The sequence below is a fragment of the Macrobrachium nipponense genome, chromosome 10 (assembly GCF_015104395.2).
Source record: "Macrobrachium nipponense isolate FS-2020 chromosome 10, ASM1510439v2, whole genome shotgun sequence".
NCBI classification, from domain to species: Eukaryota; Metazoa; Arthropoda; class Malacostraca; order Decapoda; family Palaemonidae; genus Macrobrachium; species Macrobrachium nipponense.
The window spans coordinates 26,775,921-26,796,627 of NC_087204.1; the positions used below are offsets into that span (position 1 = coordinate 26,775,921).

At 38.9% G+C, this 20,707-nt stretch overlaps 2 protein-coding genes across 2 annotated transcripts in view; both read left to right on the top strand.

Annotated features, from left to right (window-relative positions):
* LOC135223507 (uncharacterized) overlaps positions 1-20,707 on the top strand; it is a 590,163-nt gene that overhangs the window by 11,831 nt on the left and 557,625 nt on the right.
* LOC135223934 (zinc finger MYM-type protein 6-like) lies at positions 1,967-3,109 on the top strand. Its single transcript, XM_064262854.1, has 2 exons — positions 1,967-2,331; positions 2,830-3,109. The coding sequence occupies exons 1-2, from the start codon at positions 1,967-1,969 to the stop codon at positions 3,107-3,109; spliced, it is 645 nt and encodes a 214-aa protein (XP_064118924.1).

Sequence of the window (20,707 nt, forward strand, 5' to 3'; positions counted from 1 at the left end):
TTTGGTGTTTTTATGGACTCCTTTTATTAGATGGAATTCTGTTCTAATAGAACGTTTTTACCAGTCATATATATATATATATATATATATATATATATATATATATATATATATATATATACTTATAGATCCAGGAAGTAGTATTCCTCTGTTCCTCAGCATGGTGTCAGTTCATCTACCATCCACTATTCTTTGGTCCATGAAAGCCCTACATAAGCTGGACTTTTATTTTGAGGTCAGCCAAAGACCTGAGTGTCATTTCAGCTTGGATAAGCAAAGAAATCAGGTCAGCTAACGGGATTATTTCGAAGTATACTTGGATAAGACTGGATTAATTTTTGTCTTTGAGCGGCTAACCATGGAATCTTGTTAGGCAAAGGGAATTTGGACTGTAGTTATCTTAAGTCTAATATTATGAAGATACGTCCAAAGATGTTGACCGCGCCTCAGTGGCGTGGTTGGCATGGTCTTGGCGTCCCACCCCGGTGGTCGCAGGTTCGATTCTCGGCCATTCCATTAAGGAGTGAGAGATCTGTATTTCTAGTGATAGAAGTTCACTCTCGACGTGGTTCGGAAGTCACGTAAAGCCGCTGGTCCCGTTGCTGAATAACCACTGGTTCCATGCAACGTAAAAGCACCATACAAACAAACAAACATGTTGATCCGTTTGATTGACAAAAAAGTAGATCGGACTTCGGGGTTTTGTTTATATCAGATTTGGTTAATTGTGTAATAAGGAAAATTAAGGCCGCCAAGAAACACTCATTTACCGAATCTCTTGAAAACGCTTTTCGAATGTAATGCAACCTTTTTATTATTATTATTATTATTATTATTATTATTATTATTATTATTATTATTATTATTATTATTATTATTATTATTATTAATAAGTCATAAAATCGGTCCAGCCAGGGGTAATTGGGTTCGTTTTGTGGTGATATGCATATTCGATTTTGATTGTCTTGCTTTGACAATGATATTTCTTTAAAATAATACTTTAGTACGGTCTATTTGTATATATGTGTAAAAACGAATTTCAGTACTGTTATATATTATTTCCAATAATAGGAATCTAAAAAGGCATTTTTGCACTAGATATCTTATCGCTGCGTTTTGACGGTATAGTTCCAATAATATTTCAAAGAGGCGCTGCCACTCCTAACATCTTTTAGACTGCTTGCAGGAGCGTTGTTGTGATTTCACGTAGCATTGCTACTGCCGACTTGAAAGAAGAATGTCTCCTTTGCCATCACGATGAAACCCGAACCGCAATTCACACTAGGTTAGCAGTTGATGGTCGACCGCAAGGAAAAAAGGGAACGTCTACCAGTGTTTCTCAACGTGGGCCATATGGCCCCCTTGGGGGCCATGAGATTTTTTCAGGGGCCACAAGGCAAAATTTGAAAAATGGGGGGCCATGGGGGGCCACAGAAAATTTAGGACCCACAAAATATATAAATGTGTAATATTTTGAATATGTGGAGGGCAATGATTTCCCAGACAATAATAGCCGGTAACTGAGTTTTAATGAGTTTTGTTTGTTTTTTTATTTTAGATAAGCATGACCAGTCCAGCTAAGAAAAAATGCAGACAGTATTCTGTCGAATATCTTGCTTTTGGATTCATTGAATCTCCACAAAATACTACAATGCCTATGTGCCTGCTGTGTATGACCTCACTCTCAAATGAAATTATGCGTCCCAGCAAACTGAAAAAGCATCTGGAGACTGCACATAAAGACAAGAAAGACAAGCCGCTAGATTTCTTCAAGAAATTACGTGATGAGTTCCAAGGAAGGATGACAGTGAATCATATGTTTACCAAAAACAAAAAAGTGGCAAAGTAGACAGAGGGATGTTGGCTTCTTACAAGATAGCAAATTTGATTGCAAAAGCAGGTAAGCCTCATACTATCGGTGAATCTCTGATCATGCCGGCCAGTGGCTGTAGTGCTTTCAACAGTCATGAATCAGAGTCCACAAGAGGTAACTAGTGTTATTCCTCTGAGCAACTCCTCAGTATCACGCCGTATTGATGAGATGGCAGCTGATGTTGAAAACCAATTAATCTCAAAACTGCAGGTGAATGATTTCTCGCTTCAACTCGACGAATCAACTTTACCTGATAATTCTGCTCTTTTGATGGCATTTGTGAGGTTTCTTGATGTAGATGAAATATGTCAAGAAATGCTTTTCGCATTGAAATTAACGACTGACACTAAAGGAGAATCCATCTTCAAAAAACTTGAGGTCTATTTTGAGGAGAACAACATTCCACTCAAGAACATTGTGGCTTGTGCAACAGATGGCGCTGCTGCTATGATAGGAAGGTATCGGGGATTCAGTGCTTACTTAAAAAAAAGCTGTTCCTAATGTCGTTTGTGTGCACTGTGTTGTTCACCGGCAGCACCTGGTTGCCAAAAACCTAGCAGGACGTCTTCATGAAGCACTTGGGCATGTTATCAAGGCTGTCAACTTGATAAAAAGTAGTGCACTGAAAGATCGCCTCTTTCAGCAATTATGTGAAAAGAACAATGAAGAATTTGAAAAACTTGTGTTGCACACAGAAGTCAGGTGGCTTTCTAAAGGTAATTGCCTGAACCGTTTGTTGCACTTTGAGGACAGTGTTATCTCTTTCTTTAGTGGGACAGAACTTGGACAGAAACTTGTTGATGCAAAGAGTGACATCTTCTACCTGTCTGACATATTTGAAAAGCTAAATGTTCTGAACAAAGAACTTCAAGGCAAATAACTCCACCATGTTTTCCTGCAAGGAGGCAATTACTACATTTAAAGGAAACTCAAGCTGTTCTGTTGAACCTTGGAAGACGAGAGTTTGCACAGTTTCCTTCCTTAGCAGTTATATCCACCGATCTGCTTGATGATGACCTAGCATGTATGTTGGACCATCTGAAGCAGTTGCATAATGATATGGACACTCGCTTCTCTGACCTACTCCAAATGACTGTGCCACACTGGTTGTGGATCCCTTCATTGCTGATGTATCTGAAGTTGATGTCACCCTACAAGAAAGTCTCATTGAACTTCAGAATAACACAACAGCTCAAGCAAGGCTCAAGCGTGGAGGACACCAGAAGCTGTGGATGAATCAAGATGTGTATAAGAAGTACCCAATACTCTGGAAAGATGTGAAGTTGCTCTTACTTGCCTTTCCCACGTCTTACTTGGTTGAGACTGGTTTCAGTCGGGTGATGTACCTGCTGTCAAAGACACGAAGTCGCCTTGACATAGAAAAAAGAGGCGATTTACGTCTCTCTCTGACAGCTTTCAGGCCAAACCATTATTTGACAAGTTGGCAGCCTTGCATCAGTCACAGGGATCCCACTGAAACCTTTCAAGATAAAGCCAATATTTGTACTACATATATTCCTTGTTTTTTTTATTCCTTTTGTAAATAGATAAGTGTTCAAATAAAATATTTTTCCAATTAATATTGGTATTTGATTCATGCCTGAAATTAGTGTTTTGAGTACATGGTACTACTCAAACTAGAACCATTAATATACCTTCCCTAGGCGTATTAAGGTGATGGACGGAAGGCGGGTGTGTGTGTGGGGGGGGGGGGGGGGAAGAAGTCAGAGTTGGCATGGAGGGGCCACACAACAACTTGCACTGGATTGAAGGGGGCCACCACCAGAAAAAGGTTGAGAAACAGTGGTCTAGTGTATTAAATTCCGCTAAAGAGACTCTACTTACTCACTGGAGCGTTGAGAAAATCATCTTACGGACTGAGCTCATTGATTGGCAAAGGAATTACGCTCCTTAAATGACTTAGAAAAATATATTTTTTTAAGTGTAATTCGCTGAAATGGTCAAGGTTAAAGAGAGTTGAAGTGTCTGACCTAAGCGAGCATGTAATCAGGTCATTGATGAAGAGAGATAAAGACGCTAATGAGGCGAATCTTTTGAAGTAATTAAGTCTGTGGAATGGGTAAAATGGACTGGTTTGAATGAGATGAAGGGAATTAGATAAAAGAGCTGACTATTATATTGAACTAGGGCTAGCATCTGTGTGAGTTGGAGTAGTATAGCTATTGATGCATCATGAATATGAAGTAATTGCATTATTTACAATACTATTGCTTGAAGTAATCGTTTTCATTCTGTAAATGGGAATAAATATTAATCCTCTTTTTTTTTTTTATGTCAGAGACGAAGCTGATATTTCAGGTCGCAAAACAAGTTGATTATAGTTTACAATAGGCTTAACGTGCCTGCTGTTTCAGGGGCAAGAGACCGTGCTGCCCTGAAATAATAGATGACGTTTCTTCTGTTTAGAAGCGAAATGAGTCTACTTTTTATTACAATATTATGATTATTGTATATTACCGTTATTAATAGTTGTATTTCGGCTACCTTCCACGCCCAGCATTTCAAAAGGAAAGGCGTAGTGCCGTCAGTTCACCTGATGCGGTGTACTGTAGGCATTACTTAAGGTTCTTTGCAGCGTGCCTTCGGCCCCTAGCTGCAACTCCTTTTGTTTCTTTTACTGTACATCCTTTCGTATTCTCTTTTACTGTACATCCTTTCGTATTCTCTGTTACTCTTTAAACCCTTCTACTGTTAATTTCCGTTTCAGCGCTGAATGACCTCGTAGGTCCCAGTGCTTGGCCCTTGGCCTAAATTCTGTATTCAATTTATTTTGAAATGGATCGAAAATGTAAAAGCATACGAAGGTGACGCCTGCCGGGGTCAGAAGTTAAGAACCATTTGAACTGACCTTTTCTAAACTGTTTGCATAATAACTCTCACTCAAGGTGTTCCATCTTAGCGAGTCACATGAACGAATAGATATATAATTAGTCCGAGTTTCTCTCTCTCTCTCTCTCTCTCTCTCTCTCTCTCTCTAGTTCGAGGGAGGGCTTCGACGAGGTAATCCCTTCCTCTACCTCCACGGGGTGAAATCATTCATAAGCTCTGTGAAATTATTGTTCTTCTATGAAATAGTGGAATTTTTCTTATTGGGTTCATTGTTGATTTAATCGTTGAATGGTTGTATGGCTGTGACACTGCTTAAATATACGTTTATTATATATATATATATATATATATATATATATATATAAGATATATTAATATATATATATAATATATATATGACCTTGTGATCATGGGACTCTCCCACTCTCTCTCTCTCTCTCTCTCCCGTCCCCGTGAATTTTCTAAATCAAGGGTTCTTATATGTGTACAATATCAGTCAGGCCTTTCAGTGAATGCTCCCTTATCAAGGGTACTCATTTCCCTCAGAGCGCTGTCATCATTGAATCTCCTTCGTTGCCAAAACACCGAGAGCAGCAGATGAGCAAAATCGACCAGGTGTCGCGGGAAGTCGAATGAAAGCACACCGTTGATCGACAGGCATCGGGATAGTCACGACACTTCAGTGAAGCGTAGTACGTGCTCGAAGAGCCCTTAGCGCTTCTTAAGCTCATAACTCGAGTCAACGCTTCAGGAGATGGGTTTCGGATGTGGAAGGGGTCGCCGCGGGGGTTTGGTTGGGACGGTTTTGGGGGTCGTTGGGAGGAGGTGTCAAGAGGTTGGAAGGGGTTGTATCGTAGTGATTGATGCCTGAAGGATGAATGAGTTGGTGAGTCACCGTGTGATGTGTCACCTTCCAACTTACTTTCGGTAGAGTAGTTGAATGAGCGATTGATTTGTCGAAGGAGAAGTTGCGAGATTCATGCGCTTTTATCAACTTTTCTGGTTTGGAGAGAGAGAGAGAGAGAGAGAGAGTATACCCAAGTTACCTTTGCGCAAATCACGAGAGAGAGAGAGAGAGAATATACCCAAGTTACCCTTGCGCAAAAGATCCAAAGAGAGAGAGAGAGAGAGAATATACCCAAGTTACCTTAGCGCAAAAGATCACGAGAGAGAGAGAGAGAGAGATTTGTACACTACTTGCCTTCTTGATACACGTATGAGCCTGAATTTACAAAGCATTCGTTTATTTTCCCACTCAACCCATCCACTTTAGTAAGAAAAAAAAGTCATTCATAAACTAACTTGCGTAAATAACGTTACTCATTCACAAACCTCCTCGAAAGGTGAAACAGGCCATTCATGGAGTGTATAATCCTTTATTGTGCAGTTGGTACAGAGCTCTCTTTAAACAGTAGGAAGTTGGGCTTTAACAGATAAGACTTTCATTAGCTTTATTTAAATCGCATTTGCTTATTTCATTTATATTGTTGAAATTATATACTGTATATTTTTAACACGTTCATATATATATATATATATATATATATATATATATATATATATATATTACATATATATTATATATTTATAATATATAATGTTAAATATGTACAGTATATCACTTCAACAGTGTAAATAAAAAAAGCAAATGCGATTCAAATATAGCTAATGAAAGTATCAAGTCTATGCGTGTGTGCGCATGCGTGTTTACCTGTACATGCCTTTCCTTCATAAATGGAAATTGTGTGGGGAATTATGTATACGTTCTATTTAAAGGTTCTCGGCATAACTTTTGGGATGAAGTCGCTCTCTCTCTCTCTCTCTCTCTCTCTCTCTCTCTCTCTCTCTCTCTCTCTCTCTCTCTCTAACGAACGAGACTGGGCAAATTTTTCGTCTCCCACCCACGGCCCACGATCGCTCACAGGGCTCTCACTGGCCAGGCAGGCGAGGCTGATAACCTAATTTACACACGCAAACAGAGGACAACAAAGTGTCCAAGCGACAGACGAGAAACCGCATCAAAATTCCGATTGTCATCGATTTTCCCGTATTTGGCACAAATTCTTGTAAATGGAATCGGGCTGCTGTATACTTGCCTTGCAGTACTGCTTCTCTTGCCCTCTGTCCTGTTTACTCGGTGTATATATCTCCAAGGGATGCCGGTTTGCCTCTGGTTTTTTGGCCTTTGGGTCGCCGTCGCAAATGGATTGTTACGAGAGTTGTTGCTGTTTTCTGTATTTGCAAACGAATTACCGGCATTGTTTCTATATTTGCCAGCGAATTGTCGGTATCTGAGCACTCGGAATTCCTCGGATTTTTTTGTTTTTGATCGAGTATGCGCGGACTGTTTTTTCTTTAATTATGTGCGATCTTCATGCCTATTTTGGTGCGTCTGTTTTCAGTGCATCTGTTACCTCTTGGAGGTGAGTGAAGTTTTTTCCAAATTCTTTGCGATATCATTTAAGAGCACTACATGGAGGACTCAATTCTCTTAGGCCTTAACTATCGAGCTGCTAGTAGCGCATTCTTAACATTATTTTTCCATAAAGGTCTTCAGTTCTTTGTTTGTTTGTATTTTTTTTATTTTTGGTTTGATCAAGATCTTCACCTGGGACGATGTTAGCCCAGTTTTTTGTGTAACTTTTTATTTATTTATTTGTTTATATGTTTGTTTATACGTTAGCCATCTCTTGTGTGAGTAGTTTGTGGGTTTCCAATTTTGCTCTGCTCAAGGCATTAGTAGAAGGTCCCCTATTTCTGTTACGTTTCACTGGTTTAATTAACTATTTTGCCGAAGCGTTGATTAAATTTTGTGAATATTCTGGCTAGGTAGAGCATTTTTGATTTGGCTAAATGAGGTAAGGTTAATTTTGTTTGTGACGGTATTCTATGGCATTGTATAATTTTGTTGTCTGTGACAGTATTTAAGACTATCGTCGTTGCATACAGAAATAAGTAGGCAGTATGGAGACACTTTGTGTACATTACAGATTCAAGCAGAACGCCCATTCTAATGGGGTCATCCAAAAAATCCCATTAAACTAAACTTGCTTCAACAGACTAGAGATAAACTCATGCGGCAGACGACGAAAACAGTGGAGAACAGAGGCATGATTAAGTAAACGTGAAAATAAAAGGACATTAGTTAACATAGAATATTCAGCTGGTGCACATACAGACTTAGCATAGTATGAAAGAACGACTTCAGTGGCTGGCAGCTTATAGTATGTAGTCCTGGGAGATCCACGGCGTCTGGTTTACAATTCATCATGGTGGCTATGAAATGACGTTGGTTGAATTCCCTCATTTGTAACCAAAACCTCCTCACGACGGCAAAGGGCTGCTTCGTTCCTAATTGTGCCAAGTGGAAGTACTGTAGCGCCTCTCTCTCTCTCTCTCTCTCTCTCTCTCTCTCTCTCTCTCTCTCTCTCTCTCTACTCTGCGGAAAGTAGACAATAGTCGGGCATGATTTTTGTGAACCGTCCCTTGTTTGGCACAGATGCGCTTTTGTTTGTCTTTGAAATCCCCCCTTTGTTTGTTGGCATCCCACCGCCCTTCTTTATCATTTCAAAGGTCTTGAGTGCGCAGCGCTGCTATATTTCTTCCGGTGTTTGGAGGAAATTTCAAGCATTACTCATCGTCTACCCAACGCAGCGCCGCTATTACCGGTTGAAGATTACTCCAAGATCATCATCATTCAGGTTTATTGTTAACTAAGCCCGTACTGGTTTTCACTCTGTTCATAAGGCAGGCATTTTTTAAAAAATAATATTACTTATGGGCGCTGTTTATTGATATGCGACTTTTTCTGTTTTGCATTCCAAGGCTGCCAGTCATTTAAATTTATACAAGCTCCTAGCAGATATCAACCTGGGAGGAAAGCGAATAGTAAATGAAACTGAAAGATCTTGCATAAAATAATAATAATAATAATAATAATAATAATAATAATAATAATAATAATAATAATAATAATAATAATGATGGAAAAAGAAACCCACAAGATGATTGTGTAGAACTTGTTTACTTGTAAGTATATTTATATCTTGAGAAAGGGCCACAGATAGGGCCTGAAAGTGCTTGAGTGTTAACAAAAGTACTATGTAAATACTTCAAGTCAAAAAGTTATACTCAGTGATCTTGTGGGTTTCTTTTTCCATCTTCAGCAGAAAACTGAGAGAAGTTTTTGTTTGGTTCAATAATAATAATAATAATAATAATAATAAATAATAATAATAATAATAATAATAATAATAATAATATAATAATAATAATCACATCATCATCATCATCATCATCATCATAGGAATACTAGGCACGATCCCAAGATCCATGAAAAGGAATCTGGAAAACTAGAGGCTAAGTAGGCTCCAGGACTCATGCAGAAGAGTGTGATCCTAGAAACGGCACACATAGTAAGAAAAGTGATGGACTCCTAAGGAGGCAGGATGCAACCTGGAACCCCACACTATACCATCAAGTCGAATTGGAAGACTGTGATAGACACCCCCCCCCAAAAAAAAAATAATAATTAATAATGGACACTAAAGTTACATCAGCGACCTACGTAAAAGATTTATTAAAGAAGGCTGCAGGTACAGGTCGCCAAGGTACGTGTGCATTAAATTGTCTTTCTAACGGCCAGCAACAAAAGAGAACCTTCGCTTTATCAAAATCTGCATAGGATGGAAGACTTTGGGCTGTGATGGATGGGTTAAAGTGAAATGCTTAGCATGAGGCTAAGAATCCAGAGAGAGAGAGAGAGAGAGAGAGAGAGAGAGAGAGAGAGAGAGAGAGTTGTGTGGGGGGGGGGGGGGGAGGGGGAGGGGAATATATTTATTAGAAAAATTATTCCCTGAGAAAAGTAAGGAAAACAGAGTGTAATCCTGAAATATTATTTGTGGAGAGAGAGAGAGGAACTTATTTATTTTAGAAATTCTTCTCCGAGAAAAGTAATAAAAACGGGAGAATATAACTAGAATATCTTTTGAAGAGAGAAAGAGAGAGAAATATATTTATTTTTCAAAATTTCCCTTGATAAAAGTAACAAATAAGAGAGTATATCTCTAATATATCCATTTGAGAGAGAGAGAGAGAGAGAGAGAGAGAGAGAGAGAATCCTTATTTTTAAAAAACGTGGTAAAGTGTGAATCAGCTCTTCAGCAACGTTAAACAGGCAGTTGGTATTCACCTGCTTACGTACGAAGAGAGAGAGAGAGAGAGAGAGAGAGAGAGGAGAGAGAGAGAGAGAGAGAGAGAGAGAGAGAGAGATCTAGATACGTACAGAACGCCTTCAAAAGCACATCATCATCTTGGTTGGTTATGATTTATCTGGCTATGTGCCAGCACGGACTCTTGCCTCTGGAGCAGCCCGTAGCCACCTATAGACTTCATGGAATTCTTATATCAGTAATAAATGAAATGGAAAACGCTGGAGTGTTATCATTTTGCAAGTCCTTTTGATTTTTTTTAATGCCAGTTTTAATGTTCATGAATTATGTAAATAGTGGAAACTCATAGTAGGAGTAGCAGAATTATTTTGGAATTGGAATGAGAGAGAGAGAGAGAGAGAGAGAGGAAGCACGCAGACAGACAAGCCGAGGAAATGGTAGTTTGTTTTATGTTAAGTTTTTAATAAGAAAAATCTAGTATTTTACCGCCAAAGAATCTTTTTCTTTGTTTACTTTTTTGTCGCTTTTCAGATTTACAGGCGACATATTATGTAGTTTATTACAATTATTTTTTTATTTTTTGGCGGCAGTTTATTATATTCCTGGGATTCACGATAAGATAACATTATAACTGATGACTAAACAGATTTTTAATTCTGAATTGGGAAATCCCACACGGTCTATCCACATCTAGAGGAGAGAGCTTCATATTCCTTATTCATTCTCATGATAAAGGGGTCTCCTGTTTTACCCACTCGGACGGAGATTAAATACCACACAAAGAGGGTGCCGGGGGAATGCACCAAGACGTGCTGCGGATGCTAAGATGTGTTTACTGATGAAAGTGCTGTTTCGTGGAGTCTGGGAGGGAGAGGCCGCTACTATGACGAATGTTCACACTCACACCGAGAGATGGCGTTAGTTGTTGCGGGCGCTCGTATACACGACGTTTTTACTTTTTGACAGATGGCGTTAGCATTTGTCGTTGCTTGCCGTATCTGCGAGTTTGTTTGTTTTTGTATTTACACTTGCTTGGTTTCTACTGCTGGCACAATTGCTTCGCTTTCCTCATGCATTGAATTCTTTGTCATTTTTTTTTTAGATTACAGATTTATGTTGCGTATTACGGAGTCCATGCTATTTCCTTTTTTTTTCTATTTTTTTTTTTTTTTTGGATATACATAGGTTCAGATTTATTGTATTAATATCTTCTCGAAGCGCGTAAACATTAAAATATCAATTCTCTCTCTCTCTCTCTCGTCTCTCTCTCTCTCTCTCTCTCACTCCTCTCTCTCCCCGTCTATCTCTCTCTCTCTCTATATATATATATATATTATATATATATATATATATATCCTTTTATAATCCTTCAGTAATGTTAATAAGTAAAATGATCATTCTGAGACTGAAATTTAAGTGAACCTTACATTATGAGAGAGAGAGAGAGAGAGAGAAGAGAGAGAGAGAGAGAGACGCGGTTTAGTTTGCCTGCCTTGTTTGTTGTGAGGGACAGAAGACAAACTTACGGAAGAGTGTGAATTGAGATAGAAGGGGACAGGAGCAAGTAACCATGGGATTAACATGGAAATGTTTGCTTTATTTCTTTCCAGAAATGTTTTTATTGGGGTTAGGTACACTACTGTATTGCCCGTATGAAAGTGGGTTTTGTTTTGTTGTTTAGAATATCTGTTCTTTCTGTTGTTTTGTCTGTGTGTGTCTGCTATCGTCTCTTTCGCTTTTTTCGCTTTTATCTGTGATTACTGCTTATATATATATATATATATATATATAAAATATATTTATATATTTATATATACATATATTTATAATCATAGGCTTTCATTAAATAATTAAATAAAAGATATATTTTGCTGATTGATGAACGTAGCTAGAACTTTTGTTGCCGGTTTCCTGTTTTATGGAGAGTGATATAATATATATATATATATATATATATATATATATATATATATATATATATATATATATATATTAGCCACAATTCCCTCTTTAACTTCTCGAATTCTTCGCGCTTTTTTGAACACGCTTGTCACTACAAAAGCCTTAAGTTGCAAGAGCAAGAAATATGGAGAAATCACGATGTCCGTTAGCGGGAAACGAACCCGCGACACAGCAGACAAATGAAAAAAAGATGAAGAACAGCAATAAGGTATTTTGATTGACATAAATGACGGTGGATAATTCCCCAGCAATAAAGCCGTCGTTGTCAGAGTGACTCTGATCGATAAATCTCGGGCGAGATATATGGGAGTGATCGATAACGTCCGCCTGAGGGTCGGTAAATCATCCTCGGTGGGGAGCCGTTTGCTGACGGCCGAGGCGTGATCGAAAGACTCTTAGCGCCTCAGTGGCGTGATCGGTATGGTCCTGGCCTGCCACCTCGGTGGCCGCAAGTTCGGTTCTCTGGCATTCCATTGAGGTGTGAGAGATGTGTATTTCTGGTGATAGAAGTTCACTCTCGACGTGGTTCGGAAGTCACGTAAAGCCTTTGGTCTTGTTGCTGAATAACCACTAGTTTCATGCAACGTAAAAACACCATACACACAAACAAACAAACGAAATTTGATGAGGAGGTAACGAAATTAAAAATAGAGATAGGTCAGCAAGTAAGACGATAAAAAGGCTATTGAACGAGAACTTAGATCAACGAGAAAGCAAAATAAATGAAGCGGTCTTATAATTTTTGAATTGAATGGAACTTTTATAAGTACAAAATAATTCCAGAATTAATGATATCATTATTTTTTATAAAGTTCTGCGGTATCGTTTTAAATGCAGTTTTATTGATAAAGTATTATGTTGGTAGGACGATCTTATACCTTAACAAGCAGTCCTTTTACTTTTTGTTAAGTTTGGAAAACCTTCAAAGAACTATTAAGGGATAAGTGCATTAATTATTTTTTTACTGGCATTCAGGCAAAAAGATTTCTAATTGTTATTGATTCGTACATGAAAATTGCAGTCTGTTTCATAAATTAATTATTAGAAGAAAGAAATTGGATGTCAGGGCTGTGAAAAAGGGCAAGAGATCTTCCAGCAGAGAGAGAGAGAGAGAGAGAGAGAGAGAGAGAGAGAGAGAGAGAGAGAGAGAGAGAGAGAATTTATGCAGTACTCTACACGAGCAAATTATGATTTACACACTTTGACATTAGGGATATCCATCAAATAAATATTCAACAGAGAGAGAGAGAGAGAGAGAGAGAGAGAGAGAGAGAGAGAGAGAGAGAGAGAGAGAGACCTTTCATGGTCAGTAATAGAATTAATCCTTAATGAAATTATATTTTAGAGCCTTTTGTATTGTGGTTGTTCAGAAGCTGTACGAAGTACCGAATGCATACAGATTATTTCGGGGAGAGAGAGAGAGAGAGAGAGAGAGAGAGAGAGAGAGAGAGAGAGATTCGCAATCCACTTAGTATGCTACAACGTGTAACAAAGAAGCCAACGCTTGCTGGTTGCTGCTGGTCGTGCGACCAGGGCGAAGTTTCAACAGTATTCTCTGTCCCACACGACTTTGTCACTTGAAACCTTCCTTCCAATGGAGGACATTTTGTGTGTTCGGTGTCCATTGCTAAGTGGCGGACGTCTCAATAGAAATGAGAAGGAAGAAGAGCGTTTTTATGCAGACACTTTTACAGTAGTTTCATGAATCGTAGTTCCTCTTAATTTCGTAAGAAGTGGCAGGAAGGTGTTCTTTCCTCTTTTGCCCATTTTTCCTCTTTTTTTTCTATTTTTCCTCTTTTTTTTTATATTTTTCCTCTTTCCTCTTTTGTTTACATTCCGCTTTCTGACTCGATATGGAAAATATGTTCTCTTTTTCCTATTCATCTCTAGCCCACTTTCTTGAACATCTCTATCACAATTTTCAAATAATCCTCTCTCTCTCTCTCTCTCTCTCTCTCTCTCTCTCTCTCTCTCTCTCTCTCTCTCTCTCATATTCAGTTTTGTTGGCTATGAATAAAACACCAGACTAAACGAATAATTTACAGGTTGGTGATCGAAAACTGCGGAAAGAGAATTTAACTTTACTCGAATGTCTCTCTCTCTCTCTCTCTCTCTCTCTCTCTCTGCCGACTGCCTCTGTTTCTGTCCTGCTGCAGAAGGAGCAGATAGGAAGAGCCGAGTGTCCTTCGTCAGAAGGGTTAAGGTAAAATGGAAGAGGGTTGTGTAGTTTAAGTAAGGCGTGGTCCTTTGATAGCCTCCTGATTAATTTTATCTCCAGGCTTCGGGAGGGGACTTTCCCAAGGGCTGGATTTTGTGCCACAAAGAGAGAGAGAGAGAGAGAGAGAGAGAGAGAATAAAACAGCGTACTTTGCTGTATTGAAGCTCGTAAATGAATGATTGTATTTAGCGCAACTATACTTTCATTCTGCCATGTCATATTTCTGGCAATGAGAGAGAGAGAGAGAGAGAGAGAGAGAATAAAACAAGGCGTGATCCGAAACCTCCAGCTTACTCGGGGCACGTGCTCAAATCTAAGGTCAAATTTGTTTCACCAACTAAAATGAAAATAAATACACCATATTTTATAAGAAATAATTTTCCTGTGCTGTTTAACATGCACGTTATTTATTTATTTTTTTTTTTACATTTTCATTCTCATAAATAAATCATAAATAATCTATCCTAAAATTCCTGTATCTTTAACTCATCGCGAAAGTCCTTTTTCAGACAAAAAACAACAGCAGTAAAAACAAGAACAACAAGAACAAAGCAGTTTTTAGGCTTACTCCCCGAATAAGCGACAATGTATTAGCGGAGATGAAGCTCATAATTTTTTTTTTTTTGTATTTAGCATAACTATATATTCCTTTATTCTGAGAGAGAGAGAGAGAGAGAGAGAGAGAGAGAAGTTACTTTAGTTATACGATTAGAGAGTAAAAGAGAGAAGAAGAAGAAGAAGAGAGAAGAGAAGAGAGAGAGAGAGAGAGAGAGAGAGAGAGAGAAATTAATTCCGTCATACGATTAAAGAGCAAAAGAGGAGAAGAAGAAGAAGGAGGAGAGAGAGAGAGAGAGAGAGAGAGAGAGAGAGAGAGAGAGAGAATTGTAAACAAGGCGGAAGCAATCATGCATTTCGACTGCAAATGAATGAGAGAAGAATGTCTGCACGCGGTAAAGGTGGAATTACCGAGAATTGCAGAGAGAGTAAATCGATTAGAAAATTAACCCACGTCATTATATGCCTATTGAAGGGGAGGAATTAACTAGGAAAGTGTGTGTGTGTGTGTGTGAAAAGGAAGCAAGAGTTGCAGGAAATGAGAAATAATTGGAAAGTTGCAGGAATTATCTGCGGCCATTTTGTCATTCCTGGTGGTATGAGCAATAGTTTTGGGTTATAATTGTCGTTGTAAATATATATAAATTTTTAATTAGTGTTACATTGAGTGAAATAGATGAAGAAGAAGTGAAATTTTTTTTAATGTATGTAGACAGACGTATACACGTTATACACACACACTTGCATACCCAAATTAAATATATATATATAATATATACATCAACATACACACATACACATATGCATACACATATGTGTGCGTGTGTATCGTTTGTTTTTGTGTGTGTATCCGCACGCGCATTCGTGTATTATTGCCTACGAAGAATCCATTGACGAAGCAGCGCACAATTCCATGAAACGTTAAAAGTTTAGGCTTAACGTGAATTTTATGGCCGACTGTAGTCATCTCCCCCATTATAAGCCATATGGGGCCTTCGCCTCTGTGGACGGCGCATATAGTACCCCTCACCAGATTGGAAGGGGATGCCATCCTTATTGAGCTTTTTCAAGCCTGTGTTACTGCAACACGACCTCTCTCTCTCTCTCTCTCTCTCTCTCTCTCTCTCTCTCTCTCTCTCTCTCTCTCTCTGTCTTTTTTGCGTTCGATCTTACTTGGGTTGGACGAGGATGGACGAGGAAAGAAACAGTATGGGTGTGTTTCCTAAAAAATCAATAGGGTTATGCCTCTGTTGACCTGTTTTAAGTGAATTAGGTACCTTGTTAGTAGACTGTTGTGGGTTGCAGCTAGGTTGGAGGGAAAAAGGAGAGAGAGAGAGAGAGAGAGAGAGAGAGAGAGGGCGCGAGACGTTTTTCCATTGCTCAAACATAAGATGATCATAAGTTGTTTTATGACTGTACCTGTAGTATGTAGTAGGACACTTCATATTTTTTATTGAAGGATGTATTCTTTCCACTTGTATCTCTTTGTCTCGTTCAATAGCACTTTTGGCAGCGCCTCAGTGGTGTGGTCGTTATGGTCTTGGCCTGCCACATCGGTGGGCGCGAGTTCGATTCTCGGGCATTCCACTGAGGTGTGAGAGAAGTGTATTTCTGGTGACAGAAGTTCTCTCTCGACGTGGTTCGGAAGTCACTTAGAGCCGTTGGTCCCGTTGCTGAATAACCATTGGTTCCATGCAACGTAAAAACACCATACAAACAAACAAACAAACCACTTTTGCATTTGATATAGTTTTTCACTATTATCATTGTAAGTGCTGTTTTAAAAAAATATTTCCTTGGCTATTCGTCTGCCAGTCTGTAAAAAAAAAAAAAAAAATCAATCGGTTGTTGAAGAGTTAAATTATTAATATTATTATTTATATTCACATGTCAAACGAGAGATGAAAAAAACTTGGCATTTTCATATTCGTTCGTCTGTCAAGAATGCACAGAACAAACAAACGAACAAGAAGAAGAAGAAGAAGAAGAAGAAGAAGAAGAAGAAGAAACAGCATTTAGAACACTTTCATTCGCCAACGTAATTGAAGACGAGAAACAGCTCGAAGGGGAAACTTGATTGGCAGAGAAGCGTGCACGTCACGACGGATGGATCTTCTATTAAGGGAAGGAAGGAAGGAAATCGTGAATGAAGGCGAGGAAAGAATGTTGGAGGGAGAAGAAGAAGAAGAAGAAGAAGAAGCAGGAAGCCGAGGTGTTGGCGTGGAGGGAGAGAGAGAGAGTCAGAGTCAGTTTCGAATTGAGATGTAAAGCGGTTGATTGGTTAGGTGGGTATGTGGAAAGGTAGAGTAAATGTAGAGAGGGGCAGCGGGCGATGAATGTGGCTGGGGCAGATATGAGGGGTAGGAGGGAAAGGTGGAGAATGGATGGGAGAAAAAAGGGAGAGGGGTAGGGGAAAATAAAGGAGAGGGGAAGCGAGTACGGAAGGTAAAAGTAAAATAGGAAAGATAGGTTCGTTAGACCAATAGGGGGTTAGTGAGTGTTACTCTCCGAGTTCATCATCAGCTTCTCACATCTTGCGTAACAAGTGTGTACACGATGTCTCCTCGGATGGACTAACAAGCCTTTGAGACCTCCTAATCCTTGTAACTCCTTGTAATGATTTCGAGGGAGAAGTAAACTGTAGACTGAGTGTAGAGTGTACTACACCTTTGATCCAACACTTGACGTGACGATCATGTCATGTCTTTCCCGATAGGAATAGGTGTCATGTGACCTTAGCAGCAGTGGCATCAGTTAATTTCTCTCTCTCTCTCTCTCTCTCTCTCTCTCTCTCTCTTTCTGACGCATTGCTTTGTAGGTTCTTCTTGACCTGGTTTGATAGTGCACCACAATTTCCTCCTATCTTGCTCTGGTATCTTCTCATATATTTCAGACTGAACTTACTCCATTTTCCTGAGACATATAACCTCCCCTTTTTATAGGGGCGGGCGTATCTCCCTGGCAACTTAGCAACTAGCGAGGAACTCTTCTCTTTTCTCAGCTGGATATCTTTCATACTTGAAGAGAGGCTCTTTTCTGTTCGGTATACGCTAACCTGAATTTGTTTACTTTTCGTAAGAAGTTATTTGTTTGTTGTTGGTTACGTATTTTGTGTTGTACTCCATTCATCCTTGTTCTTTGTTTTTCTTTTTTTTATTTGGGTCTAAATTTGGGAATTTTATTATGTAGAATTTCCTACTCTTCCTCTTAGCTTGTTCCGTGTAAATTTAATATAATATAATTAATAATATTAATTAATTAATAATTAATTAATAATTAATTAATTATAAATTATAATTATTAATATACCCGAAAATTTGACTACCCCAACTGAAATTTTTTACCAATAAAAATCCCAATCGTTTGACCCTAATTGAGATATGTCAACTTTCGGTGCTTTGCTCACCAGTTTAAGCAATAATGAGAAAGCAATAATTAGAAAAAATAGAGAAGAACCTGTATAAAATTAATGCAGCTGATGAGGCAGCAATCACTTTTAATAAAAACATATTATTATTATTATTATTATTATTAATGAGTAAAACTAAGTAAAAAAAGTGCGAAAGCTCCTTAGGATATCCATTTAATGTACCCATTTATCACTCGGTATTTATTACCCCTTAGTTTGGAGGCGGGTTATGTTCATAATGATTATGATATAACTTATTTTTAACGCCATTATTTAGCCAGCTTAATATTAAGGCCATCGGAATAAACACCGCCTGCCTAGAGTCGTTCGTCATCTGAACGCGTTCATTAGCTGGCAGTCTTATCATTCGTCTATGTGTTGAGGAACAGCCCCCCTGGGGATGTCTTTGCGACATGGAACTCCAGAACTTCCAGCGGAGATGGAATACATTCATACGCTAATGTAATTCTCCTCGCATTTTGATAATTTCCTGACAATATTTTCTGTTTATTGATTTGTTGATTTATTCACCTTTTATAGTAAGTGATCTCTTATTTCTGCATTTCATATTATTACTTCTTTTCAATGGCAGTCTTATCATTCGTCTATGTGTTGTGGAACAGCCCCCCTGGGGATGTCTTTGCGACATGGAACTCCAGAACTTCCAGCGGAGATGGAATACATTCATACCCTAACGTAATTCTCCTCGCATTTTGATAATTTACTGACAATATTTTCTGTTTATTGATTTGTTGATTTATTTACCTTTTATAGTAAGTGATCTCTTATTTCTGCATTTCATATTATTACTTCTTTTCAATGAACGCCATGTTCTTTGGAAGCTTGAATTTCAGGTCAGTGGCCGATGCGGGCCTGTTTCATATGAATAGGCTTCATCTTCTGAATAATAAGATGGTAATAATTGTGACAATAGATAATGCTCTTTTAAAGCTTTATAAAGAAAGAACGCGTTTTTTTCTACTATGAACGTGTAATAATGAGTAGTAATAACAGCAGGACCTTTTAAAAACCAGGGCTTTGCAGAGCTGCAAATACTTCTTTGCATTTATGTAAGGCGCTTAGAATTTTGAATTTCGAACTGGGGTCACAATTTCCATGGTCATCGGTGTCAGTTTGTATGACAGGAGACTTCTCAGTCTTAAGATAATGGAATGAAGGATAATATAAATGGGTATAATTACATCGCAGATATTTAATAAAATAAACAGCAGAACGAGTAAATATATACTTTACTCAAAAGAATCGAGAATAATTCAGGACAACAGAATGCTGCTGGTGGATACAGAGGCTTCTCCATCCGTCTTCATATCCTTCTATCTAGGCACTGACTCTATTCAGTCATCGGCCTCCGAGAGTAGGATAAAAATCTAACCACCTCTCATGTGGGCTTAATCTCCTTATCTCTCCAAACCCCCCCACCCCTACTCCCGCCTCCCCAACACACCCATGAATCATTGTTCTATGCCTCTTCTCCATAACCTTTAAGGGGGTGGGGGGGGTGATGTCGTGTCCGTTTCATATTGCTCATTCTTTAGCGTTTCCCTCTCTTCCTTCTCTCTGCTCATTCCCTGCTTTCTTGCCTTGGTCTTCCTCTTCCTTCTTTATCTTCTCCCTTTCATCGTCTGTATCTTCTTCTACCCCATTTTCATATATTTCTCATGCTTTTTTTCTCTTCGTTTTTGCGATTCTTCGTCCTCCTCCTCGTTCTCCTCTCCTTTCTCATTCCTTAACACACCACCTCAATCGGACCTCATTGCCCATTACATCAGCACCCGTAATGTCAGCAGGATTTTGGGGAGGGAGGGAGGGGGGGGGGTTAGGAATGGCTGGGGGTGGGTGACCCCTCGTCAGTTTAGGAGAATAAAGGTGAGGATAGTCCTACGTAAAGTGAATGGGCAATCACACACACTGCTCCTAGTCACATACACACCCATTATTTTGCGTCCGCAGTGTGTTCAGTGTGTGTAGTGTGTGTAGATGCCACACTCGCGCACTTTTGAATTAGAGATTCCGCCTTGTGCGGTACGTGTTCCCAAGGGCTGAGAGGTCATAGGTCATGCAGACATTTTTTGGGTGGGTAGGGCTCGTAGTTTTGTTCGTCTTGGCATCCATCAGGAGAGGGATTTTTTTTTTTTTCTTTTTAATGGTCCTGAGTGTCTGGGGGTCTTGGATGCTTTGTATAGCATTTCGTGACATATACATACACAAATAGAGAGAGAGAGAGAGAGAGAGAGCCACAAGATGGTTTTGCTGTCTTTATGGTTCTTAAAACGTGATGGTTTCTTGAGGCTGAATGTCTTCATCTCGGATCATTATAACATCGTTTCTCTTACTCTGCTTTATGTTTTGGCTTTTATTTGAATTTCCTTTCACTCGTCTGTCCTTTAGTCCTTTAAAACGTAAAAACACGAGACGCGTAGTTGTTATTATGTCAAGTCTATTTATAGCCATCACAGATCCAGGAAGATCTTGATAAGAAACCTTACGCATGTGCGCTTGTTTGTTTGTTTGAGTCAGTGATAGAATGCAAATTTTTTTTAATTTGAGCTTACGCGGGGAGTAAGCCTGCAAGCTACCTTGTTGTTGAGGTTGTTGTTGATGTTGTTGCTCTTGTTCGGGGGTTAGGAAAGGTCTATGGAGAAGCCTAA